Source organism: Glandiceps talaboti, chromosome 2, assembly GCF_964340395.1.
Source record: "Glandiceps talaboti chromosome 2, keGlaTala1.1, whole genome shotgun sequence".
NCBI classification, from domain to species: Eukaryota; Metazoa; Hemichordata; class Enteropneusta; family Spengelidae; genus Glandiceps; species Glandiceps talaboti.
This window is the reverse complement of record NC_135550.1, coordinates 4,347,533-4,370,569: the sequence shown is the minus strand read 5'-3', so window position 1 is coordinate 4,370,569 and position 23,037 is coordinate 4,347,533. Positions and strand designations below refer to the sequence as shown.

The 23,037-nt window shown below is 34.6% G+C and overlaps 1 protein-coding gene across 1 annotated transcript in view; it reads right to left on the bottom strand.

The window, feature by feature from the left end:
- LOC144453584 (neuronal acetylcholine receptor subunit alpha-10-like) overlaps positions 1 to 16,008 on the bottom strand; it is a 28,908-nt gene extending 12,900 nt beyond the window's left edge. The window contains exon 1 of the mRNA XM_078144906.1: positions 15,921 to 16,008. Coding sequence (XP_078001032.1) covers positions 15,921 to 16,008 — 88 coding nt within the window. The remainder of the gene's footprint in view (positions 1 to 15,920) is intronic.
- Positions 16,009 to 23,037: the final 7,029 nt, after the last annotated feature.

The window sequence follows — 23,037 nt, the reverse complement described above, 5'->3', positions numbered from 1 at the left end:
GGACATTTCCCTCTTCGTTTCCTTAAACTGAAACATATTTATTTCGATGCATTTCACGTGCAGTAAACAATTCCACGTACTTGTATTCAAATTATAAAAATGAAGGACTTCCTATGGTTTGTCTGATTCATTTGAACTTAAATTTCGAACTGTGTATATGATACATTCTATTGGTAAGTATCCTGGGCGTAAAATCTTGATATCTTTAGATAAACTGTAGAACTCAAAAATGAAGGTATAATTCTCAGAAACCAAACATGGGGAAATCACCACTGAGATGATTAAAGCTAGACAATATACTTTGGCACGGTGGATGTACTTCAACTGAAATTAGCTATATATATACAAAAGCTAAGTTGTACACAAACTAACAATGTTATGGTTTGGTATCCTAGATTACACAAGTGGGCGAGGGCGATGCATCGGTTGTATGGATATAATCGCCTCGTAATCAAGAGATAGTGTAAATGTTGAATGTGGTTGAATGTGAGGCCACTTGAGGAAAACTTGCTATCGGAGACACCACCCTCAAGTGAGTATAATGACGTCAATAGCTTATATCAACGTATTGCAACGATATATTTAGTTGGTGTCTATGTTAATAGCTTATATCAGCGTATTGCAACATTAGATTTAGTTTGTGTCTAAATTAATCTTATTATATAGTTTGATTGTTGTTGTTGTTGTTGTTGTTGTTGTTGTTGTTGTTGTTGTTGTTGATGATGATGATGATGATGATGATGATGATGATGATGTTGTTGTTGTTGTTGTTGTTGTTGTTGTTGTTGATGATGATGATGATGATGATGATGATGATGATGATGATGATTTTGATCTTCGTGTATCCCTGGAAATAATACATAAAAGTACAACAGACTAAATTGTCAGAATCGTTATAATATCGTGTGAATATGTGATAATTGGTGTTGTTTTAGATGATTTCTCTCGACCACAACTACTATGATAATTTTTTGATCAGGAATGTCGATATCGGATTATGAAAGGAGGACAAAAACGTGTCTTCCGAGAAATAAATCAATAAATGTACGTGAATTGGTAGGATTGAACATTGGGCAATGGATTAAAGAGTCCAGTTAACGGTCAGCAAAGCGTCAGCTAACTCTCCAAAATAATGAAGTAGATCGAGCCATCAAGTACTTCTACTTTAAAAAAAAAAAAGCAATACTTGACCAACAGAGAAGGATATTATACCATTGATACCATGGCAACATGCACTACTCGATCCGCTATTATTGGGAACGATCATAACGTGGTTTATCAATTTCTTTTGAAGTCTGTTTTAAAAGAAATAAGTTATTAAACATGTGTTCATAAATACACTCCATGTTGCAAATAAATAGTAAACTAGAAGTAGAAATAGACTTCTTGTATTCATTATTTGATCGGGCAATCTAATTACCTGAACACTTCCTATCGTTTCCCCTTCAGTCATAAACGTCTTTTAAAGTGTGGCGATTCACCAAACAAACATTGCCCTTCTGTCACGTCCTTTAAAGTTTAACATTATACCCTATCACTGTTATTTTTGAAATCAAGACAATAAATTTGGAAATTGCTTTTCCTTGTATATGAATACTAATACAAAGAATGCGTGTTGTGCTGATATTTCAAAGAGGTCACTAATTTCAGCGATGAAGCGAAGAACACTTGGCATTCATCATTTCCTGTTTTAACCTTTTTTCATGAATAATTTAGCGCTAAGGTTGTTGAAGCAAATCGATTGGGAATTACTTCCCGTCTTGCTATTTCCTATCTCCGGATTGTTCCCTGATATTTAGAAAGTCTACTTTCGATATGGGCCATTGCGTATTGATTCGGACACACCTCCTTATACGCGATGTGTTACATGGGAATTAATGTGTGACTGGAACTGTTCTAATGCATTGAAGATTTTTAACAACGAGGAAAAAACATACGTTTTTGTGCCGTGAAAGAGAAGTAAAATTGTCTTGTGAGGTTCTCACGTCACGTGGTCACGAATTGAACCCTGAGGAACGCAATAACTGGCGCCTCATTTGAAAAGCTTATTCAAAACACATGATTGTGTATTATTTGTGGATTTTTCATGTGCATTTAACACTATTCAACTCAAAAACTGTTGTCTCGTTTTAATATTGCTTTTAAGGTCGTTGGATGGATTGTAGATTTTTTTAACTAACAGATCCAAATAAGTTCAAGTAAATTGAACTTGTTTAATGTGTGTTTTTCATCCACAGGCTTACTCCAAGGTTGTGTACTTTCACCACTTTTGTATATGTTGTATACTGATGATTGTAGAAGTCAACATAACGATAGACATAATATAATCAGATGATTCTACCACTGTTAAATTGCTCCAAGATCGTGAAAGTTGATGATTTTGTTAATTGGTGTAATACCTCTTTTCTCGAACTGAACATTGATAAAACCAAAGATATGTGCATAGATTTCAGGAGAGATGCGCCCCAACCTAAGGCCAAATATACATTTAGTGTGTTTCAGTTAACGTAACCGGCTCTAATTTAAGCCGTCTACGCCAAACAATTTTACATGCAAAAAGGTTAAATCGTGACAATTTATTTCTAATGAATCTTGTCAATGTAAATTGGGTTACTTTTTTTTAATCGCATTCCGGAGAAAAACGATGTCATTTCAGCCTATAACAGCACAGTCTGCATATTATTTATTGTGTTTGTCTACTTCTGAATCACGTAATTGTCTTCATTTACATCTTTTATATTTCATCAAATGTTATGGAAGTAGTGTGAACATATAGTATCTTGTCCAAGTAATTAAAAAACAATGTAAATAAAATAAAATCCCGACCTACCTACCTAGGCCATTTCGGAAGTCTTGTTATCAGAAACAAAATATTATTTTGTTTGCCTAAGGCAACAGTCACAAAGGTAATTAAGTCGTGGAGGTTGTAGTTCAGTGTAAATAGTTGGATTCATTGTCATAAAAAATTAAGATGGAAGAATAACAATGATATGATTTGGCGTAAAGGTCAGTCGCGCCTATTGTTCGTCAATTTCAATTTCTTCAAAGTTGACAAACAGCTGTTAGTTCTCTTTTATAGATCATTGAATGCCATTACGAGTATTTATAGTTTTTCCTTAATTTGCTGGTTTGGTAATTTGCATGTACAAAAACAAAAACAGGCTTGGTAGAACTGTTAACAACTGTAGGAAAATCATTTGGTGTAAAGTAGACAAGCCTTGCCAAATTGTACTGAAAACAAAACCATTCTAAGCAGTAATCAGCACCCCGTTCACCAGGAATTTTAAGTTTTAACATCCAGTCGCGATCGGCTATAAAGGTCCAAAGACAAAAACCAACAAAACTAGCTAAACGTTCGTTCATTCATTCATTCATTCATTCATTCATTCATTCATTCATTCATTCATTCATTTATTCATTCTGAAAGCCATTTCCTTATTGAACCGTGTCAGAACTTATTAGTAATTACTTATTGTTTAATTTGTTTTAAATGTATCTGCCTTTGTTGTAATTTGTGACTGTCTCTTCATTTTTGAACAGTATTTACTGTACGTACTTATACCTGGTTTTGAATATTTGTTCATGTATGGTTTTGTTGCCAACTGTCGCACAAAGAATTATCCATGTTGGGACAATAAACATATATTGTATAATAGTATTGTAAAATTTACATCATGACTGATTTTGCGCATGTACATGAAATGCTAGGAATTTTATTGGCGTATTATGTTTATTTTAGCCTAAGAATAAAGGAAATTGGGTTCAAATCCTAGACATTGCACACATCAGTTACAATAACCGCAAGAGTAGTCGCTTCTCAATCCTTACCCACTCGACTGACTTAGGATTACCGGAGGGCCGAAAGGTGGTACTTGTGTTAGCGAACTACTTGTGAAATGTTTTACTTATGAATGACTAATGTAGTAATTACAATCACCATGGAGGTCAAAAGGACAATGCACAGAGCTTTTCAAATACCCCCCTCCGCACACATATTTGTTTTCAAGTAACCCCCCTCTCCTGGATTGACAACACATTTCAATTACCCCCCTCCCCCGCCTATACTATATGCAACGCAGTGTAAATAAAAAGCGTACCCTTCAACATGGTACTGTTTTAAAACCACCCAACCTATTTATTCTAAACCTACCAGATTCTAGAATATTTTGATGATTTTCATTCCTAATGTAATTTTTAAAAAGATAGTTTCCTAAATTCTTACAAACGTAACCTTGCTAAATAACACATTACATTTAATGACAACTAATATTGCAAACAGAAAACATTTAACATATAGCATTTTAAGATAACGTCAGTATTTCTAACACCTAATGTTACACGGCAAATTTTCAGCTTGATTTTTACCAAGTTCACTGAAACACTTCAATATTTCTTACATCTTATATTATTACATGTATTTAGTATATTATTAATAATATCCATGGAGTAATTAGTGATTATTTGCAATTAAACAAATTAATTATGGCTCAGTCCTTGGTAGCTTTGTCTCCGAATGCAATGTAACATATGTAGACACTGGCATAAACATAGTCATTTCAATAATGTTTGTTATATTGTCTTTTTCATCTGCCCATAATTAAATATGCAATCAATCTACCTCGAATTTAGCAATCCATTTGCATTGAGAGCTATAACCCTAACATAACCTCACACTTGGGTGTTTTAATATAAAGCAATGTATTAAGTCTTTGCTCTTCAACAACTTTCAGCAAAATATTGAATGTACTAATTGTAAACCCATTTACACCCGTTCATTTGATGTGTTGTATATCAGAGTAAATTGTTGCATTAAAACATCCAACTACTGAACATTTACGATACGAATTCAGTGTGTCTCAAACATCTTATTTCTGGTCATAAATGCTTAGCATTTGTGGGTTTAATGCAACAATTTACACTATGTCAGCACACCTCAAAAGATATGTGAACGCGAATCGACAGACCAATGGTTGGTAGTGAGTCATACCCATCTCAATTTGTTGCCTCGGACTGACACATCTTTTGAGTAAATTGTTGCGTACAACCCTCAAATTCTTACCATTTATGACTAGACTTGTGTGTATGTGTGTGTGTGTGTGTGTGTGTGTGTGTGTCTCAAACAAGAATTGTGTGTGTCTCAATCCCCAAAATGAGTTGGCTCTGGGTGTTAACGTAGTTCAATTTTTGTTTTCGGTACACACCGTGTACGATAGAAATGGAAACAAAAATAAGCAACGAACCTGGCATTAATGTTATTTTTAATTTATTTTTATATAATATACGACATAGTTACATATATTAACAATACTACCAATTCCTTTTGCTATAAGGGGATAGATCAATGTAGGATAAAAAAAACTCTTTTACATCTGTGACAAAGTTTGTATTTGAATGAGATTGGACTTTGAATACTGATGAAAGAAAAAAGATGGTATCTTGTATCTAGTAATGAACATGTGTATATGCCTCGATGACTGACATCCATTATTATATGAGACACTACTGTGTTGTTGTCTTGTTGCCATTACTGTAACTGTATTGGTATGATGGGAAAATACCAAGCTCAACTGAAAATGCAACTCAACATAAATCTAAACCATCCACTATATAAATCATGGATGAGGGCCGGGGATGACCCAGACTCCAGGGAATGAGGTAAACGCAGACTGGCAAATGGCGTTTGACATTGCCTATATACCATACTGGAATTAATATACGTTAACAAACAAGTATAGACTGTTTAAGCTATCACCACAAACATATCACCACAAACATTATGTACAAACCTTGCTCTTTTAATTACCTATTTTGCTGGTGAGCTCTTCTCTATCTAGCATAGCAGTGAAGACAAATTCGTGCTTGTGTGCTGATGAGTATAAAATTCTTCCATTTCTCAATTTTTTAGAATTATTTGCAATGTTTAGGGATACAACACAGATCCATTAAAAGTAAAATCGTTTTAGAAGGATAAGAACTAAAATGAGCTCAGTAGTTAAAAAAATAACCATCCCCAAAGTAAAAGAATAAAGTTTTGTATCCTACATTGAACTACTCATCTCACCCCTTATAGCAAAAAGAATTGGTGGTATTGTTGTTAATATATGTAACTATGTCGTATATTATATAAAAATAAATCAAAAATAACATTAATGCCAGGTTCGTTGCTTATTTTTGTTTCCATTTCTATCGTACTTGGTGTGTACCGAAAACAACAATTGAACTACGTTAACAGCCAGAGCCAACTCTTGAAAATCATTTTTCTGTCAAAATGAACCGGACACTAAGAACAAGACATAAGCTCATTTACGTATGATTGCTTTATTCCGAAATTCGACGGATTGTTGAAGAACAATTTGATTTGTTTACTGTTTCCTTGATACGACGTCAAATGATTAACGACCTTGAATGGGAAAAGCTTTGTGATAGTCCATTTATTATATTTTTTAAAACATGAATCATTGTGATTGTTTTTTTAAGTTTAATAGATTTATTTTATAGACTGGGTGATCAAACCACTTGCCTGACTTACTATGATCATATCGTATAGCCCGAGGAGAGGTGTACCTTCAACAAATTGTCAGAAAAAGATGTCTGTCAAATATAACAAATTTAATATAGCGGATGTCTCACCGATGTTTAATTTCATATATGATTCGCAAACTAATATATGTATTTTATTTAGTTGAAGCTAAAAAAAATGTAGAAGTTAAGCTTACCTACTCAAAAACGTTCACTAAAATATGCCTTTCTAACGGTAAATTACGTCACGGTACCGTTTACAAATTTTCGTAAAATGTTATGAACATCCTTCATATTGTAATTTGATATCCAACCGATATTTTTCGTCTATCCCGTTTTGGGGGAAAAAGTTGAAAATTTACAGATCATTTTACTCTTGCATCATTTTAAAACTAAAAAACAGTTTTGCTATCGTAGAATCTGTACTGGAAGACTACGAGCAGCACAATCATCGAAACTCTTTGAAAACTGAGTATACGTGTATGACGTAAGGTTTTGTAATAAGGCGCCAGTTTCCCATTTCCAAGGTTTCAATTCTCAAACTCGCAGAACCTCAGGAGATAAAGGGAATGTTAACTGCTAAAAACACGATAAGACACATGGCACAAAGACACAAACTATGATTTCCAGTGTTTAATAGCGTCTTAAAAGCATATATAGTTGCAGCTCACTTTGATTCTCCTTTAAGGATTATTAGCGACTACAAAATATATAACAAAACCCAATGTAAACTCAATACTTCCAGACCATTTCCTAAGGCAAAACAGCAAGCCTTACAATTGGTGTTCCTACACGAAATGTATGAAAGCAAAATTCTTAGCTATCATACATGATGCATTCATTACTTGGCAAATTAATTATCAAATGACTTATTAAAATATAAAGCTACATTACCAACCTTTACAGGGGCACGTGTGTTTTTTATCATCAATGTACTGACCACATCATATGTAATATAAAGGTACCATTTTTAAGCATTAACTTTGCGAATGACTCATTCATAAGATATATTAACAAGCTTTATTGGACATGTGCGCTTCGTTATCATCTATAAATGTACCAAGTTCTGTGAAATTTGCATTCTAAATACCAATGTTAATTAACTACATTAATGACTCAATAATTGTTTTTTTAAAAATACATTGACAACTTTTATAGGGCACATACATGCCCTTTGTCATCATTATTGTGTGTATCAAATGATATAAAATTTATAGTTTCCGTTCTTAACGAAAATAAAAAAATTGAGGGAGGGACACTTTTAAACACGATGGACTAGAGGTGTCACATTTTATACCTCAGACTGGGCTTGATTTCCCTCGGCATCTCCTCTCCGGTCCCCCTTGAAAACTGAAGGCTCCCTAAATTACATGGAATTTGAGGTTTACATTCTAAGGATATTGCCTAATTATAAACAATCTGTTAATTATGAAAATAACTACATAGCTATTTGAACAAGCTTAATTGCAAACCGCTCATTAATTTGCATAGGTTTTTTACGGAAAGGTTTTCAGTTCATTCCATTCTATTCCCATAAGCATGATGTGTAGCATTTTTCTTTACCATCAATTCAGTAGACGTACTACGAATATATCCTTATGGAAGGTAACACACACACACACACATACATACACACACACACACACACACACACACACACGCACGCACGCACGCACGCACGCACGCACGCATGTATGTATGTATGTATGTATGTATGTATGTATGTATGTATGTATTCATGTATATGTATATATATATATATGTGTGTGTGTGTGTGTGTGTGTGTGTGTGTGTGTGTGTGTGTGTTCTAAAGTAAACCTTTCTTCCAGTCCCAATTTGATAGAGCGACGTTTCGATGCGACTATCACTTTCATAATGCTAAATCAATAATTTTGTGGATATAGACCACATTATCTACATCATATGTCGGAAAGTCTAAATGTACATTGTAGTATAATATTATGGAAGAATACTGTTCTCTAAAAAATATCATAGATTAGTGTACGATATACGGATTGCTATACACTATCTATAAACGGTTTATGCGAATGTAAAATCCACCAGATTCCGAAATTACATGGTTATCCTGGTAATAAAGAATATGTTTGATTAAGGTAGTCCTATTGGAAATCTTGATAAATTGACCGAAGATTAACTTACTAAATGACAACTCGATATTAGCTCATTGATGTCCGCATGTGGTGATTGATTTGTAAAATGATTGCTAAGTAATCTGAGTAATTTGAACCATTTAAGGAAAAAAAGAACATTGCAAGTCGTAATACAAACTAAACTCTGAAGGTTTCTGAACTCAGTGAATAGCTTTCACCCTCGTTCACAGAGTAACATCAGGTCAGCAACTTGATTTGTAGTTTCAAATTGCTATATTTATCACATTTGACATTTTCATCGTGCCACGATTCTCTTTAACCTGCTGATGTAGTTTGATCATTGGCAATAACTGTTGACGTGACGACAAGAATACAGCTTGTCTATCATTAGTACCTATTAGTAGCCAATAACAACAAAGAATAGACCCAATGACCTGTACATGTGCGTACATGCGTTCAAGCTAAATAACTTCATTTTAACATGTTTCTTATTTGTTACTGTCACTGACACAAATGCCTGTCCAAGTGGTTATTTTAACACAATATGAGAGAAACTCTGACATTTTAGGACAGAATATTTTGTGCAGGAAGAAAAACGGAAAATATCGGCCTAATAGAAAACAATGTGTGATTCCGATTACGCTCAAATTTAGAATAAGTGGGGTAGGTAGATTTTCTTTTCATATGCGAGTGTCTAGTTCAGGTAGTTATGTTTTCCGTTGTTTTCCATATAGTCACTGTGTTATTGGTTTCTTCTCATCAGCTGTACAGCCATTACAGATTAGAAGAACAGTCTTTTTAAGTTGATGTCAGTTTCCGCATCCACTATTTCTGATGAGACTTCACTTTTTTCGCGATTTTATTATTTCCTTCTCCAATATGTAAAATGAAAATTTAGGGTCGACAGTGAAAAACTAGATGGGGGCCGGTAACCGGAACCAAACATGTTTTAGTAATGATTCAGAAATAATCATGATAATCAAGTTTTCTGTTATGGGGTGCTGCAGTAGTAGAACGATATTTTATTCTCCATCATGCTGGTTTCTTTTGATTCGTAGTATTAGTATTAATTTTACCCTCTGACCTTAAAGTATATCAACAACTCATTAACGATCAATTATTTAGTGAAATATCATCATCATCATCATCATCATCATGATCAAAGCTATAAACAAATAAATGTTGTTTCTCGTTTAGAGGATGTTCCTGGTTAAGCAGTAGAACGCGTATTACATTGTAAATATCACTGATATCTTTCATAATAGGAGTAAAGCCACTAATACAATTGATTCATATTTGCATGTCATAAAAGCCATAGTTCACAGGTAATAAATGTATTTAGTAAGTAACTTATTCTTTGTAATAAAAAATATAAAAAGGGAGCAGATGACACAAATACACACACACACACACACACACACACACACACACACACACACACACACAAACACTATGCGGCTCTCTCTCTCTCTCTCTCTCTCTCTCTCTCTCTCTATATATATATATATATATATATATATATATATATATATATATATATATATATATATATATATATATACACTGTGTTTGTCTGTGTGTGTGTCTGTGTGTGTGTCTGTGTACTACACAACAGCTCGAAGGTGATATGCTACTAGTGCCATCGAAGAAGGCCAAGCAATAAGTGTTATATATACAACACATCACATTCTAAGGCAAAGATACTTTCCATAGTAATAAAAATCACCAGTAGGACTCCAGTGCTTCATATGTAGTGCCCTAGGGAAATAGAAAAATAATAACCGGCTATATGCAAATTGATGTCACCATGGGTCACTCATTCATACCACGTGACACAATCTAAGCCAATCACTGAATGTTGTACATAAACCACGTGTTATCACTACACACAAACACAGACAGGACAGACACAGACACACCCATATATATATATATATATATATATATATATATATATATATATATATATATATATATATATATATATATATGTGTGTGTGTGTGTATGTATGTATATATATATATGTATATGTATATATATATCATACAATTTGTTCGAACGTCGACTAATTACTACGAGTGCCTTTGTTTGAGTCATCAGTCTTTAACCTTGCTCGCGCATGAAGATTACCGACAATTGTTCTCCGAGTGTAGACACTGCTATGTAACCTCACAGGAGTAACTAGATAGTTGTTTTCTTCATAGATAAGTTATGTCTTTTTGCGTTAAGCAGATCGACGGGTGCCTCGGGCTGTTGTTCTCCTGTTAACTACATTGCCGCCAACCGGATACCTCCACGGAATAGATTTAATTATAAGCGCTAGAGAAAAGTATTGCCTCTCTTACTTATCTCAACTTCACCGGGAGCTAGAATGACAAATGTGAGGGTTATCCGGTCCTCGATTGAAAACAGTTCGTGGATCACTAGGCCAAGACACGCCAAGACTATAGACTAGACTTGGTTAGACTACACTAGACAAAATTAAAATAAATTACATTAAATTTAAATTTAAATAAATTAAATTAAATTGGATTAAATTAAATTAAACGAATAGGACCGAATAGAACCGACAAGACCAGACAAGACCAGACAAGTTCAGGCTAGACTAGACTAGACTAGACTAGACTAAACTAGACTAAACTAAACTTGAATAGAACAGAATAAAGTAGAATCGACTAGACTAGACTAGACAGGTCTAGACTGGACTAGACTATCAAGATTAGACTGCACTAGACTAGATGAGATTGGACAAGGCGGGACATGACACGACAAAGCATGATAATACAAAATGAGATAAAACGAGACGAGACGAGACGAGACGAGACGAGACGAGATGGATAAGGTGAGTCAAGACGAGACAAGACAAGACAAGACTAGACAAGATAACAGTTACCTTGTAATGCCGCCAATAATATCAAACCAGTGCAATTTATTAAATGCATTCTGCCCAGATAATGATACTAAACGTAATTTTAGTCCAATTAAGTTGTGGTGGTAGGCGATCAAATCACATCAAAGATAGACTATGTATTCGCTTCGGTGTGAACACCTGAAAGATATAAAGAATATGAGATCTTGATTTTCAATAGATTGAAGAGGCAACCATTTAGTCATCTGCCTTTTGGTGTGACGACGATTTAGTGTATAGTTACTTTAGACTATTATCTATATTGAATGAAACATCAAACGAATTTATCTGATCCTCAATAATCCACTATGATCGCGATAAGATAATTAATTTGGACAAGTACACAATTCCTTGACTTTTCCCATTTTGGATTCAAGATTAATAATTCAAGTACGCGTAAACAATTTGCTCTTCAATTTTGTTTTCCTTGTAATATTTTAGATCCGAATCCCAGAAGATTTCATGCTTTGCAAAATGTATGTGGTCAATTGAATTTCCTCTCGACAAATCTCACGATATTGTTCTCTGAAATGGTTGAACATGGTCTGAGCTAAAAGCTTTGACTGGCAGGGCTCCTGTTTGTATCACAAAATTTGATATGATTGAGGGACTATTGTCTGTCCTGTCGATCTTGACTAATGCAAAGAGTTTCAAGGCAAAGAGGGATCACCAAGACTTTACCCATAATCCATTGCAGAAAATATGCATGTTCAGTGCAGAAGGGCTTCTTTACTAGATAACAAAGTTGAGTACAGTAAGTTAACAAGATGTTATTTTATAATATCACCTAAACTCGTATGCAAGTTGATATCAGCAATCAATACGCGTGTACTAAAGGTAGAATAAGCCTGACTGGACTGTCACCTTTAAGACTTGCCTTTTAAAATAATATTTACTACCTGTAACTGTTGTTGATCCCTGTGTGGGTTGTTCTTTTCGATTTTAAGTTTTAAACTACTAGATTTACATGTACTTTTTTAATTATTGCTTAAGTTTGTTTTTGTATGTTTTTTACTAACATATATTTCATAAATGAATGTTGACATTTTACATCATAGATTTAACAAGCAAACAAACTGTCTGAGTTAATCACATTTGTTTCTCTGCGAAGAGTATGTATAGCTGCCAGAAGTGCATTTGATGCCCAGAGCCCATAAGCTAATATTTGTACTGTATCGAGCTGTTTTATTTTACATCTCTCCTTCCAATGAACTGTTCACTGCCTGTGCTAGTTACACTTTAGATTTGGATAAATGCTTTAAGGACACATCCACAGGGCGTTCATGATATTGATCGCCAATAGCCAAATATAGCGACGCAAAAAGGGTATCATTAAAACTGATATTGATTACTTGAGTGAGTACGAATGCGAACATCACGATGATTACAAGACCATCCTTTGCTTGAAAAACAACACATTGATATTGCAATTTTGTTTCTATCCACGCGTCTCGTTCAGCCCTTAAGATATGAGTTAACACTTGAATAAAATTAATCATCGCACGTTTAGTTACCAATAGCATACGATTCTCCGAAAAGAATATCAACGTACCAGTTTTAACATAACCAACATGTATAGTACAGTAAGACTAGACATAGTACATCTTTATATAATTATCTAAGCTAGCAAAAATCATAACTGCTTTATGCTTGTATACAATGTGGCTTTGGAAGCATAACAATGATATGACGTCATTGCCAAAACATAGATTAAGGAAGAAGATAACGTACATTGAAAAAACTAACGAGTTCGATATATTATAGAAGACAGATGTAAAACATAAGTGTATTTATACAGTGTGTGGGTATGCCTTGCAATCATTTCTTATTATCTAAAAAAAAAACATTTACGAAACACTATATCCACTAATTGATATAATTTGATAACATTATACGAGCTCTTAACTTGTATCACATTCGGTACATTTCCAAATCTGGTGTTGTCGTTGTACGTGTGTCGAGGCAGACAAGAATAACATATTAAAAAGGTATTGAAGGATATATATCTATTGTGATCAGAAGACGATCACGACTAACCTATTCAGATTGATGTTACGTTAACACAAATTTCGTATAGTTATAGTTTGCAAGGCCCTGAAATAAATTGATGAGACAGACATATCCCAGGGTCATAACCCGACTACAATTCATGCCATGAAATAGCGTAAACAACTTGGATCTGTCTTCCTGACTTACGTTCAGTATAATCCCTTTTAAAAACGACCCCGCATTTAAAGGTATTGAACCAACACTGACAATAACATGATTTAGTTGTTTTGCAGTGCAATATATTGAGCTGGGTTGAATTATCAAGATAATATTAAACAAGTACATGTCAATAGGGTTGTACGATTATTGAACTAGGTCATTTTGCCCACTCACTTTTAATACTGCGAGTCAATAGCTTTATCAGCTTTGCAGATGGTGAAGTCTCAATGGATTAAAGCTGAACCTTAAAAGATGGAATATTGATAGCTACTTAAAGTATTTCCCTAAGCTATCTTCAGCCTTAATTGAAAAGAAATATTTGGAGGGAAGTAATACCCGATTTAAGATAAGGGTTTTTAAAAATTCCCTTTACCCGAAAAATTATTGAAAAGATATCGTTAATTTATCATTGTATTTAATGCAATTTTGATAACGATAACTGTGACTCTGATGTGACTAAATAATTGAAATAAAAAGTATAGACTAAATGAATACCCAAATAACATTTGAAGCGTTCAAGTGTATACTTTATCGGTCTAAAAAGTTGTCGGGGAAATGGTATAAGATATAAATAGTACATTTTCAATACTTATAGCATATTTTAAACAGAGAAAAATCCTTCTTAAACGTCTTTATCTAACTTGGCTTCAACTCTCTAGTCACGTTCAGCAACGGATGATAGAGATTACCTGAACACATAATTGTGTTTTTAAAAAATGCCTTTGATGTGAAAGTGATCACCGACTAATATAGTTGCCATATTAGAAAAAATGGCTAAAGAGGCATGCTTACGAAGTAAAATGGTCGTCATGGCGACCGTCACGTTTAAGACACTCTTCTACAACCCTGTCGTCAAGAATGGCTTGTAAATGTGCAGTGTATTCTTCGTGTTCATGCTTGACAGACTTTTCATGTATGGACTGGCACGCTTTTTACGTTCTCTTGCAGCAGTTATAAAATTAATACTTGCTACAAATAGCGTAGCAAGTATAGTTTACAACACCTGTGCAATTGCTGGCATTCCCTACACAAACAGGAAACAACAGTCCAAGGCGTCTTCTTGCCCTAATTAGGGGTCAATTCCAATTCAGCTGTTGGTTACGTCTTGCACTGTACAAGAATGAACCAGCTTGTCAGCGTAAATGCAATAAAGTGTTTTTATAAGAGTACTTTTTATTTCAATTCTGTCAATAACTAAATCCACTTTGTGCATTTGATCAGATTGGCTCTGACAATACAATTTACATAGACATATCTTATACCTTCAGTGATTGACTAACGAACGAAATTCCAGGACCTCACTATCTACAGGGTTACAGATCCGTAATATCCAAGTGTACAATAGTTCCTTAATACAGTCCACGTCGATCGGGTAGCTAAAGAAAATAAAGTTAATTCTAACTGTGGGTCAACCAATACAACTTCCAATATCAACACAAGTCTATACCACAATAAAAATAAAACTCAATTATTTAATAGACGACATACCTCATATATAATAAATTTGCAACATTTATTTGTTTAAAATAACGTTCTATACAACTGAAATTTGTTCTACCAGTTATGGATTCACAACATGGTTACATCTACGTGCCATAACTGTGGGAAAGCCAAGCTGGTCATACAAGAATAACAAGCCAAGATACGTCTATGCAATATACAACGAACATTGGGCAACTCTTCACATGTCATTCATGTTTCATCAGTTAGATCTTGATGCTGGTGTTGGTTGTCTGACGCTAGATTGATGTAACCTTTATTTCCTTACCGGTCAATTTTTGATCAAACCATGTTCCTAAAAGCTGGAAGGCAAATAATATGTCGAAGGCAATTTCGTAACCTTTAACATTGATTGTAGATCTATCGAAGCAGAATAAAATGCTGGAAAATGCCAAAGTATTTTCCCTTGCAACCGTATTCTTGTAAACGGCACTTTAAAACATACACATGTTCCCATGAGCGGTGACAAAATAGTATTACCATGACATCAAAGACTAAATATATAGGTAATGCTTTAGATGGACGTATTGTTTATGAACTCATGCCTCTCACTGTGTATGTACATAATTGATTTGTTGCCTCTGTGTGTATATGTGTGAGTATATTGTATTGTATTGTATGTATGTATGTATGTATGTATGTATGTATGTATGTACAGTGAATTTTACAATACCGTGCAGCTTTCTGGTTGATACAACAACGCAGAAACCAACAAGAAACTGCTTATGCCACACTTTAATGGCAATCTTTTTAGATCGCATTTTTGCTACATTTCGTCTAATTGAAATAAACCATTGAAATGTATTGCAACTCCATGCAGACATTTGGGCGCCAATGTTTTCTTAGTATCAAACACTCGATGAAGAACGCATAAAATGTCCTTGGCGGTGTTTATTTGATTTGATGTCTGTATGGTGGCATATGTAGTTCATTTCACTTAGACAAAATGTAGCAAGAAACTATACTCATTCAATGTTGCTATCTTAAAGTGTAGCATATCCAGTTTCTTATTGGTTTCTGCCTGGGTATATCAAACAGAAACGTTGCGTATTGATAAATTCGCTGTATTAAGTATGTGTGCAATTGTATGCACGCAGTTTGAGAGTGTGTGTAGGTGACCAACATATTCCTCATGGGAATGTTTTTTTCTAATTATCAAACGCGGACTTTTATCCACGATTAATTGTGACAATATAATCTACGTATAGACTCCATGTAGATTTGAAACATGTCAACAGAAGAGAAACTAATCCATATAGTACCCGAAAGGGTTACCACATCCAAGATATAGTGTTTCAAATATTCCTGAATATTATCCATGAAAACCCGATATGCGTGATTTGGAAATTGGTAATAACATAATACAATATTAGACTCAAGAAAATGTATAATTGATTAGTTTTCGGATCCATATTCTTACGGCCGTTCCGTTGTTCAGAAACAACAGTGGTGCCAATTTCACTGTAGCACACCTGGTATTACTAACCTCGTAGTTGTGGCTATTTGATATTTAAGAAATTGAGGTTGACAAAATACTTATTTTGAGACCAATCATCCTAGTCAATATAGATATCATAGGCATAATGTTGTTGTTATTATACCTGTTTAGGAGTACTTGTCCTTTGGCAAGATATTTTTCAGGTTTAAGTGTTTTTTTTTTACAAAACCACACTCTTAAACCAAATTTGCGCACCGGGAACTGATAATTTGTGTGAAATTCTTTGTATTTATACACATTACGTATACAATATACAAACCAAATTACATACCATACTGCCTTGCAGTGTTTGAGTTCAAGTGATTGTTAACTAAATCAAATTTGAGAGCCCATTTGCAAATCATCATCAATGTGAATATTTTATCAGTAACAAGCCCCAACCAAAAAAAAACCACATAAACGTAACTTTCCTGCAAGGCAATCCTCGGGGTTTTTCAGTTACGCCTTTTGACCATCAAATCATGGATGTACCTAATGTGTATATTCATCAACATACAAAGGAATCTCCTAACCTTATATCAACAAAACACAGTCAATGAATATTCACAGGTTTGACAACAATCCTAATCCTAATCATCTAAAGCAGCTTTCGGGTTTTAAGTCTTTTGACCAAAAATATACATTGTTGGAACCATTTCTTCGTCACTTTGACCTGAAAGATTCAAACTAACATCTCCATCAAGTGTAGCTGTCTGTAATCGGCCTAGTGATTAATGCCTTATAAAAGAGATTCTTACGGAAATTGAAATTGATTTTCACAGACTAATAATCGAATCACCTTTCTTTGATACCTATGGGCACGTCTGTGTCAAACATAAAGCCAACCTGCAGAGTGTTTTTTGAGTTTAAGCTGTTTAGAAGATACCAGAGATGAACTGAAAATGCTCCCGTAGAGGGGAAATGTGTTGTTAATGATATGTGCTGAGAATTTGAAATGTCTTTATGTACTGTCATACCTTTGTGTAATCAATATATGTAGCAAGTTCACTTGAATTCAGTACAGTCCTGGCTATATGTCCCTTATTGCAAAAGTTCATCAAATATGCAAATTAGCAATTGACATGATACATCATATCTTTGCTCGATCAATATCTTTAGCAAGTGTCATCAAATTTGGTGCAGTCTTTCTTGGAATAGGCCCTAATTGCCAAAGTTCGTTAATTATGCAAATGAGAAAGTAACTGACACCACTAAATTTCATTAAACATGCAAGTGGCGGCGCCTGGGACCATTTTTGCATATGACTGACTGTATGTTTGGAGGTGGAGAACTTGTGATGACTCACTGGCAAGTAATCACCAAAATATAAACATTCCCTATATCTGGGTTTTTCACATGCAAATGCCGCATATTTGAATAATCCTGAATAACATACAATCTAAGCAGCTGTTTGCAGGGGAATTTGTCTCATTTGGAGAGGTTTTTTCATTCTATGAAACAAACAGACTGATTTTCAACTAATTTGTGTATCAAGTTACCATCCTACGACATTCACAAACAATTTGTACATGATACATCACCTGTGTGTTTCTCGAAGCACAGAAAAATGCTGAAAACAAGACCCAGAAGCTCGGGCTCTGTACAGCAGTTTGAATTTCCCGCATTTGCATAGATTAGCCATAATCCTCTTTATATAGGGCAGTTCTGTCTTTTTAAGAACTATCAAATCTCTGTATGATCGATATCTGTGGCCAAGTTTCATCAAATTTGGCACAGGCTTTCTTTTTATAGGCCCTAATTGCCAAAGTTCGTTAATTATACAAATGAGCAATTAATTGACAGTACTTAATTTCATTAAGAACTATCATATCTCTGTATGATCAATATATGTGGCAAGTTTCATAAAATTTGGCAAAGTATTTCTTGGTATAGGCGCGAAATGCCAAAGTTCGTTAATTATACAAGTGAGCAATTACTTGACAGCACATAATTCCATTAAGAACTATCATATCTCTGTATGATCAATATCTGTGGCAAGTTTCATCAAATTTGATAAAGCCATTCTGGATGCATAACCCGAGTTACAAGCATTTATTGATAATGCAAATTATCCCTTAAATTAACTGGACACAAGTTAATGTCTTTTAATACTAATAATATTTTGTATGATCCATAGATGTAGCAAGTTTCGTTGAATTTGATGTAGCCATTCTGCATTTATAGCCCCATTTTTAAAATCATTAAATATGCAAATTATCATTAATAATGCAAGCCACTCCCACCAAAAACTAATAAGCACTAAGTTACAGCCTGCCACTGCCACATAGTAAATTGCAGAACATTTGCTTCAGTACTTTTTAAGATATCAGTGGAACAAAATTTCTAGACAGACAGACAGACAGACAGACAGACAGACAGACAGACAGACAGACAGACAGACATCACCACGACATCAGCTCCCATACGGGAGCTAAACATCGCATATAAGACATAATTTGCTTATCAAAATGTGATAATAAAGTGTGGTATAATTAATACTTCGTATATGCTTTGATAAGCAAGATTTGTATTGCAAACACAGTATATAATAATGACTCATGTTCATAAAAAGCCGCACCGATACCATTATATCAATTAAGGGTTTGTACAAACAAGGGAAGTCCCTAGAGTTCTGTACTTCTTATCCAACGCAAGGGACTCCTGCTATGACATAAAACAAGCATAGATTGGAATCAAACATCACCCAATAGAATTAAAAAGCATCTGCACTTCAAGCGTACAACAAGTGGAAGCAGATACCACTCCAGTCAAAAAAGGTGCGTGTGGTCGATGATTGGAAATCGAGTCACATATTTGCACAGACCACAATTATAGTAAGTAATGGATTTACCATAGTAACATGATGTTGGGTCTGAAATGATTTAAATTGAAAGCGTTCCTTTTTCTTGGCCATATGGTTCGTGTGTTTAACATGGGTGCTAGTATTTATTTTAACTGCTAAAATAATAGCATCTCTTCTCTTAAAATAGTCTCTATATAATGTAAACCACTCAATATAACCAGGGCAGTTGTATGCGCCGAAACGACAAGTTTGCCAGGAATTCATTTTTTTATATATTCTAGATAGTAAATTAAATTTATCATCAACATAGTATAAAATAAGGTCTAATAGGAATTCCAACTTTTCGTATTCTACGGATTAAAAATATCGGTCAAAAGTCCCTTATTTTAGATAAGATCTAAACGAGGTACATGTATATCTAGTACCTGATTTGTACAATCACTTCGTTGATGACAATGTTGACATGTTTTTTTTCTGGGAATTGGGAATTGTAGAAGTTCTTTACAAAAACGTATTCATTTATAGACTGTTATTTCATTGCTGAAATACCATAAAACTTAGTCTAAAGGCTATATCTGTGTCTTCAAATCTGAAGATCTCTTTCTCTGCAGATTCTCTTTCGTCTTTCTAGTAAAATGGATGGATCTAGCACCACAGCACCACCTTGTCTTTACACTTTAAATTACCACCAATAGCTATATTAATCCCCAAATTGGAATGTTATATAAAACAATGACGTTATTGTTTCCTCACGTCTCTTACTTTCAGATTGGAAACTGAGATTATAGTCAACATTACATGTATGTCAAACACGCGTACAACTGGACAATTGGAATATTAATTAGCAACTGCGTGAATGTAGTGGTCACCAACATGTGATGGATTGTTAACTTTGTCAGCATGTGATTCTTTTTCGATAGATTACATATCAATCGAAATTCAAATTCAAAGCCAAATATAATCCCTACACTACAAAAAAATCCGTGTTTATAAATTCTCACTTTGGTTCACTTCATAGGTTTTTTATCATAATCACGTCCTTGTCGTCAAGATTACAAGCTTTTAAGATGTCCATCAGAAGTTTAAGGAGTTCTTGATTCTTAGATGTTATCAAGGCGTTTTCCCTGACTTGTATAAACGATTTGTCGATTATCCCTTTCAAGGTAATTATGTATTCTAACCGCTTACTGTACATGTGTTCGGTTCCAAAGTCACCAGTCACCAAGCTTTACAAGACAGCACCATCAAGTATCAGAAACTATTCTTTGTACACGGGGTTGAAATGTGCGTGTTCTTAAAAGGTATCGTATCATAGTAAAGGTCAGCACTTCTGATGGTAGCACCATTGGTAGGGGGAGACTTTGTCTCTACTTTAAGAGTATTTAAGGTTTAATACCATTATTGCAGTAAAAGGTTGGTGCATCTGATTGTTGGTTGACTGCATGAGTGACCTCTGGGTCAACTGGTATGTGTGAGAATGTTAGGTGCCCATACCTACTATGTATAATAGACACTAGACTCTGATGAGATGTGATGATATGTAGTGTCGATAACATGTAGTGTCCGAAATAGAAAGTATAGACTCAGTTTTAGGGAATACATGTATATGTATATGTATATGTATAGTTATGTTTCAACATAACTCTGTGCTAAGTAATATTTCAGACCATTAAATTTGCTAGTGGTCTGAGGTAATATTAAAGAATATAGGTGAGAAACGGGGACAAGAACAAATACCACTGTTCATACAAGGTTATATGCCTTCACTGTAAAATGGATTTTTCTTCATTTACAATCCAAAACACAATCCCCCCTTCCCTCCATTATTTTCAAAACCTGCCAATTTCAAAAACAGTGTTACTCCCCTACCAATTCATTATCCATCCCTTCCCAGGCTGGCCAGTCCCTAAGGCGTGTTAAAACTGATTGCATCAAACACTAATTCGACAGCCAAATACAACTGTGCCATAAGTTAGTGTGCCAGGCTGCTTCTGCCCTTGCTGAATGAACAACGTCGGTAAAACGACAATTTATTATAACACCAAAGTACAGTTGCTCAAATGATGCCAGTGGTAGAATGCTCCATGGGGACTAATTCCTCAGACAAAGTTCTTAAATTTATCGAAAATTCGCAATATGAAAGTTGTTCCAGGTCTTTTTGATATAACAGTAGAACATTTGATCTCAGCCATCTTGCTTTCAAGAACAATGTCTGTCTTTTATTTTTCCCATATAGTTGTAACACAACATTCAGTGGCCATATTGGATTCTAAAATGGGGCTTAATTTTTCTACCTCAAAACACGTCATCCCTGATTTTCCCCTCCATCTGAACTTGAGCAAAGTAATATTTACAACGTTAAGATTTTTATTTACAAGACGCCTAATACTACGTTAAATGCACGACAAAGTATAACTGACGACTGTTCGGGGTACTATGACTGCACTACGAGGGAATTTCAGCTGACGTCACCAAGGCTTTGTTCGTGATTGGTTAACTGCTTCCAGACAAGTGCGTGCATTTTGACTAAGTCATCAGTTACACTTTTACATTACAATATTTGGGATTTCTACTCGCCAGAAACTGTAGCAAGTCACGTTGACTGATCAAAAATGTTCGGTATAATAACTGCTCAGATGTCACGCACTCAATCTAAAAGTAATAACTGACAACACAGTCGAGATGCACGCGCTGGCCTTTGTTGACGTCAGCTGAAATTCCCTCGTGGTTGACCGATTCGCTGTGCATTGAGGAATTATAGTGTTGTAAATTAGACAGTGTTCGTATATTTCATTGTAAGATAGCGGACAGAGTTTCACTCTCTTTCTATATTTATAGAGGAGTCGTGGAAATTTGACGGAATTTAGAATTCTTCGATTCATCTTGAAATAGTCATAAAAGAAATCTATAGTATACATGTTCTAACTTAGGCGGTTATTTTTGGTGTTTTCATTCAACATGGTATATATTTAGCGATATTTAGTTCGCGTTGAACTAGCAGACGTACCAGTACAAAATGGCCAGCTTATACATGTGAACAAGCAGTTTGCGTTCTGGTATTCACGAGCGGCATGTGTTGGGCGTCGTATGTGTTCTTTGCACAAGTGTATTTGCAGTGATATTACTGTTTTTATTGCAATCTTTTTAATCGATCACGTAGGAATATTTTCGCGGTTCAGAGTCACGTGCTCGTGCCTAACACTATATGGTCATAAGACGTAAATTTACAATGTACAAGTTTTAATCTATTTAACAACTGTATCACATGTCTTAAATGTATGTTTTTGAGGTCTACCATATGGCGTCTTCGTGATCGTTTGGCAGGACAACTTTGTTCGTCCTGATAGACACGGGCGACGTTAACATCCAGTATTCATACTCACATCCTCCAGATCAGCTAGGTAGAATGACGGACAAATACCTTAAAACTTGGAATTTTAGGGGAAGTAGAATTCGTAGTTGATTCTCTTCATTCCAATATTCAAATATTTATTTTGCATTTGTTTTCGT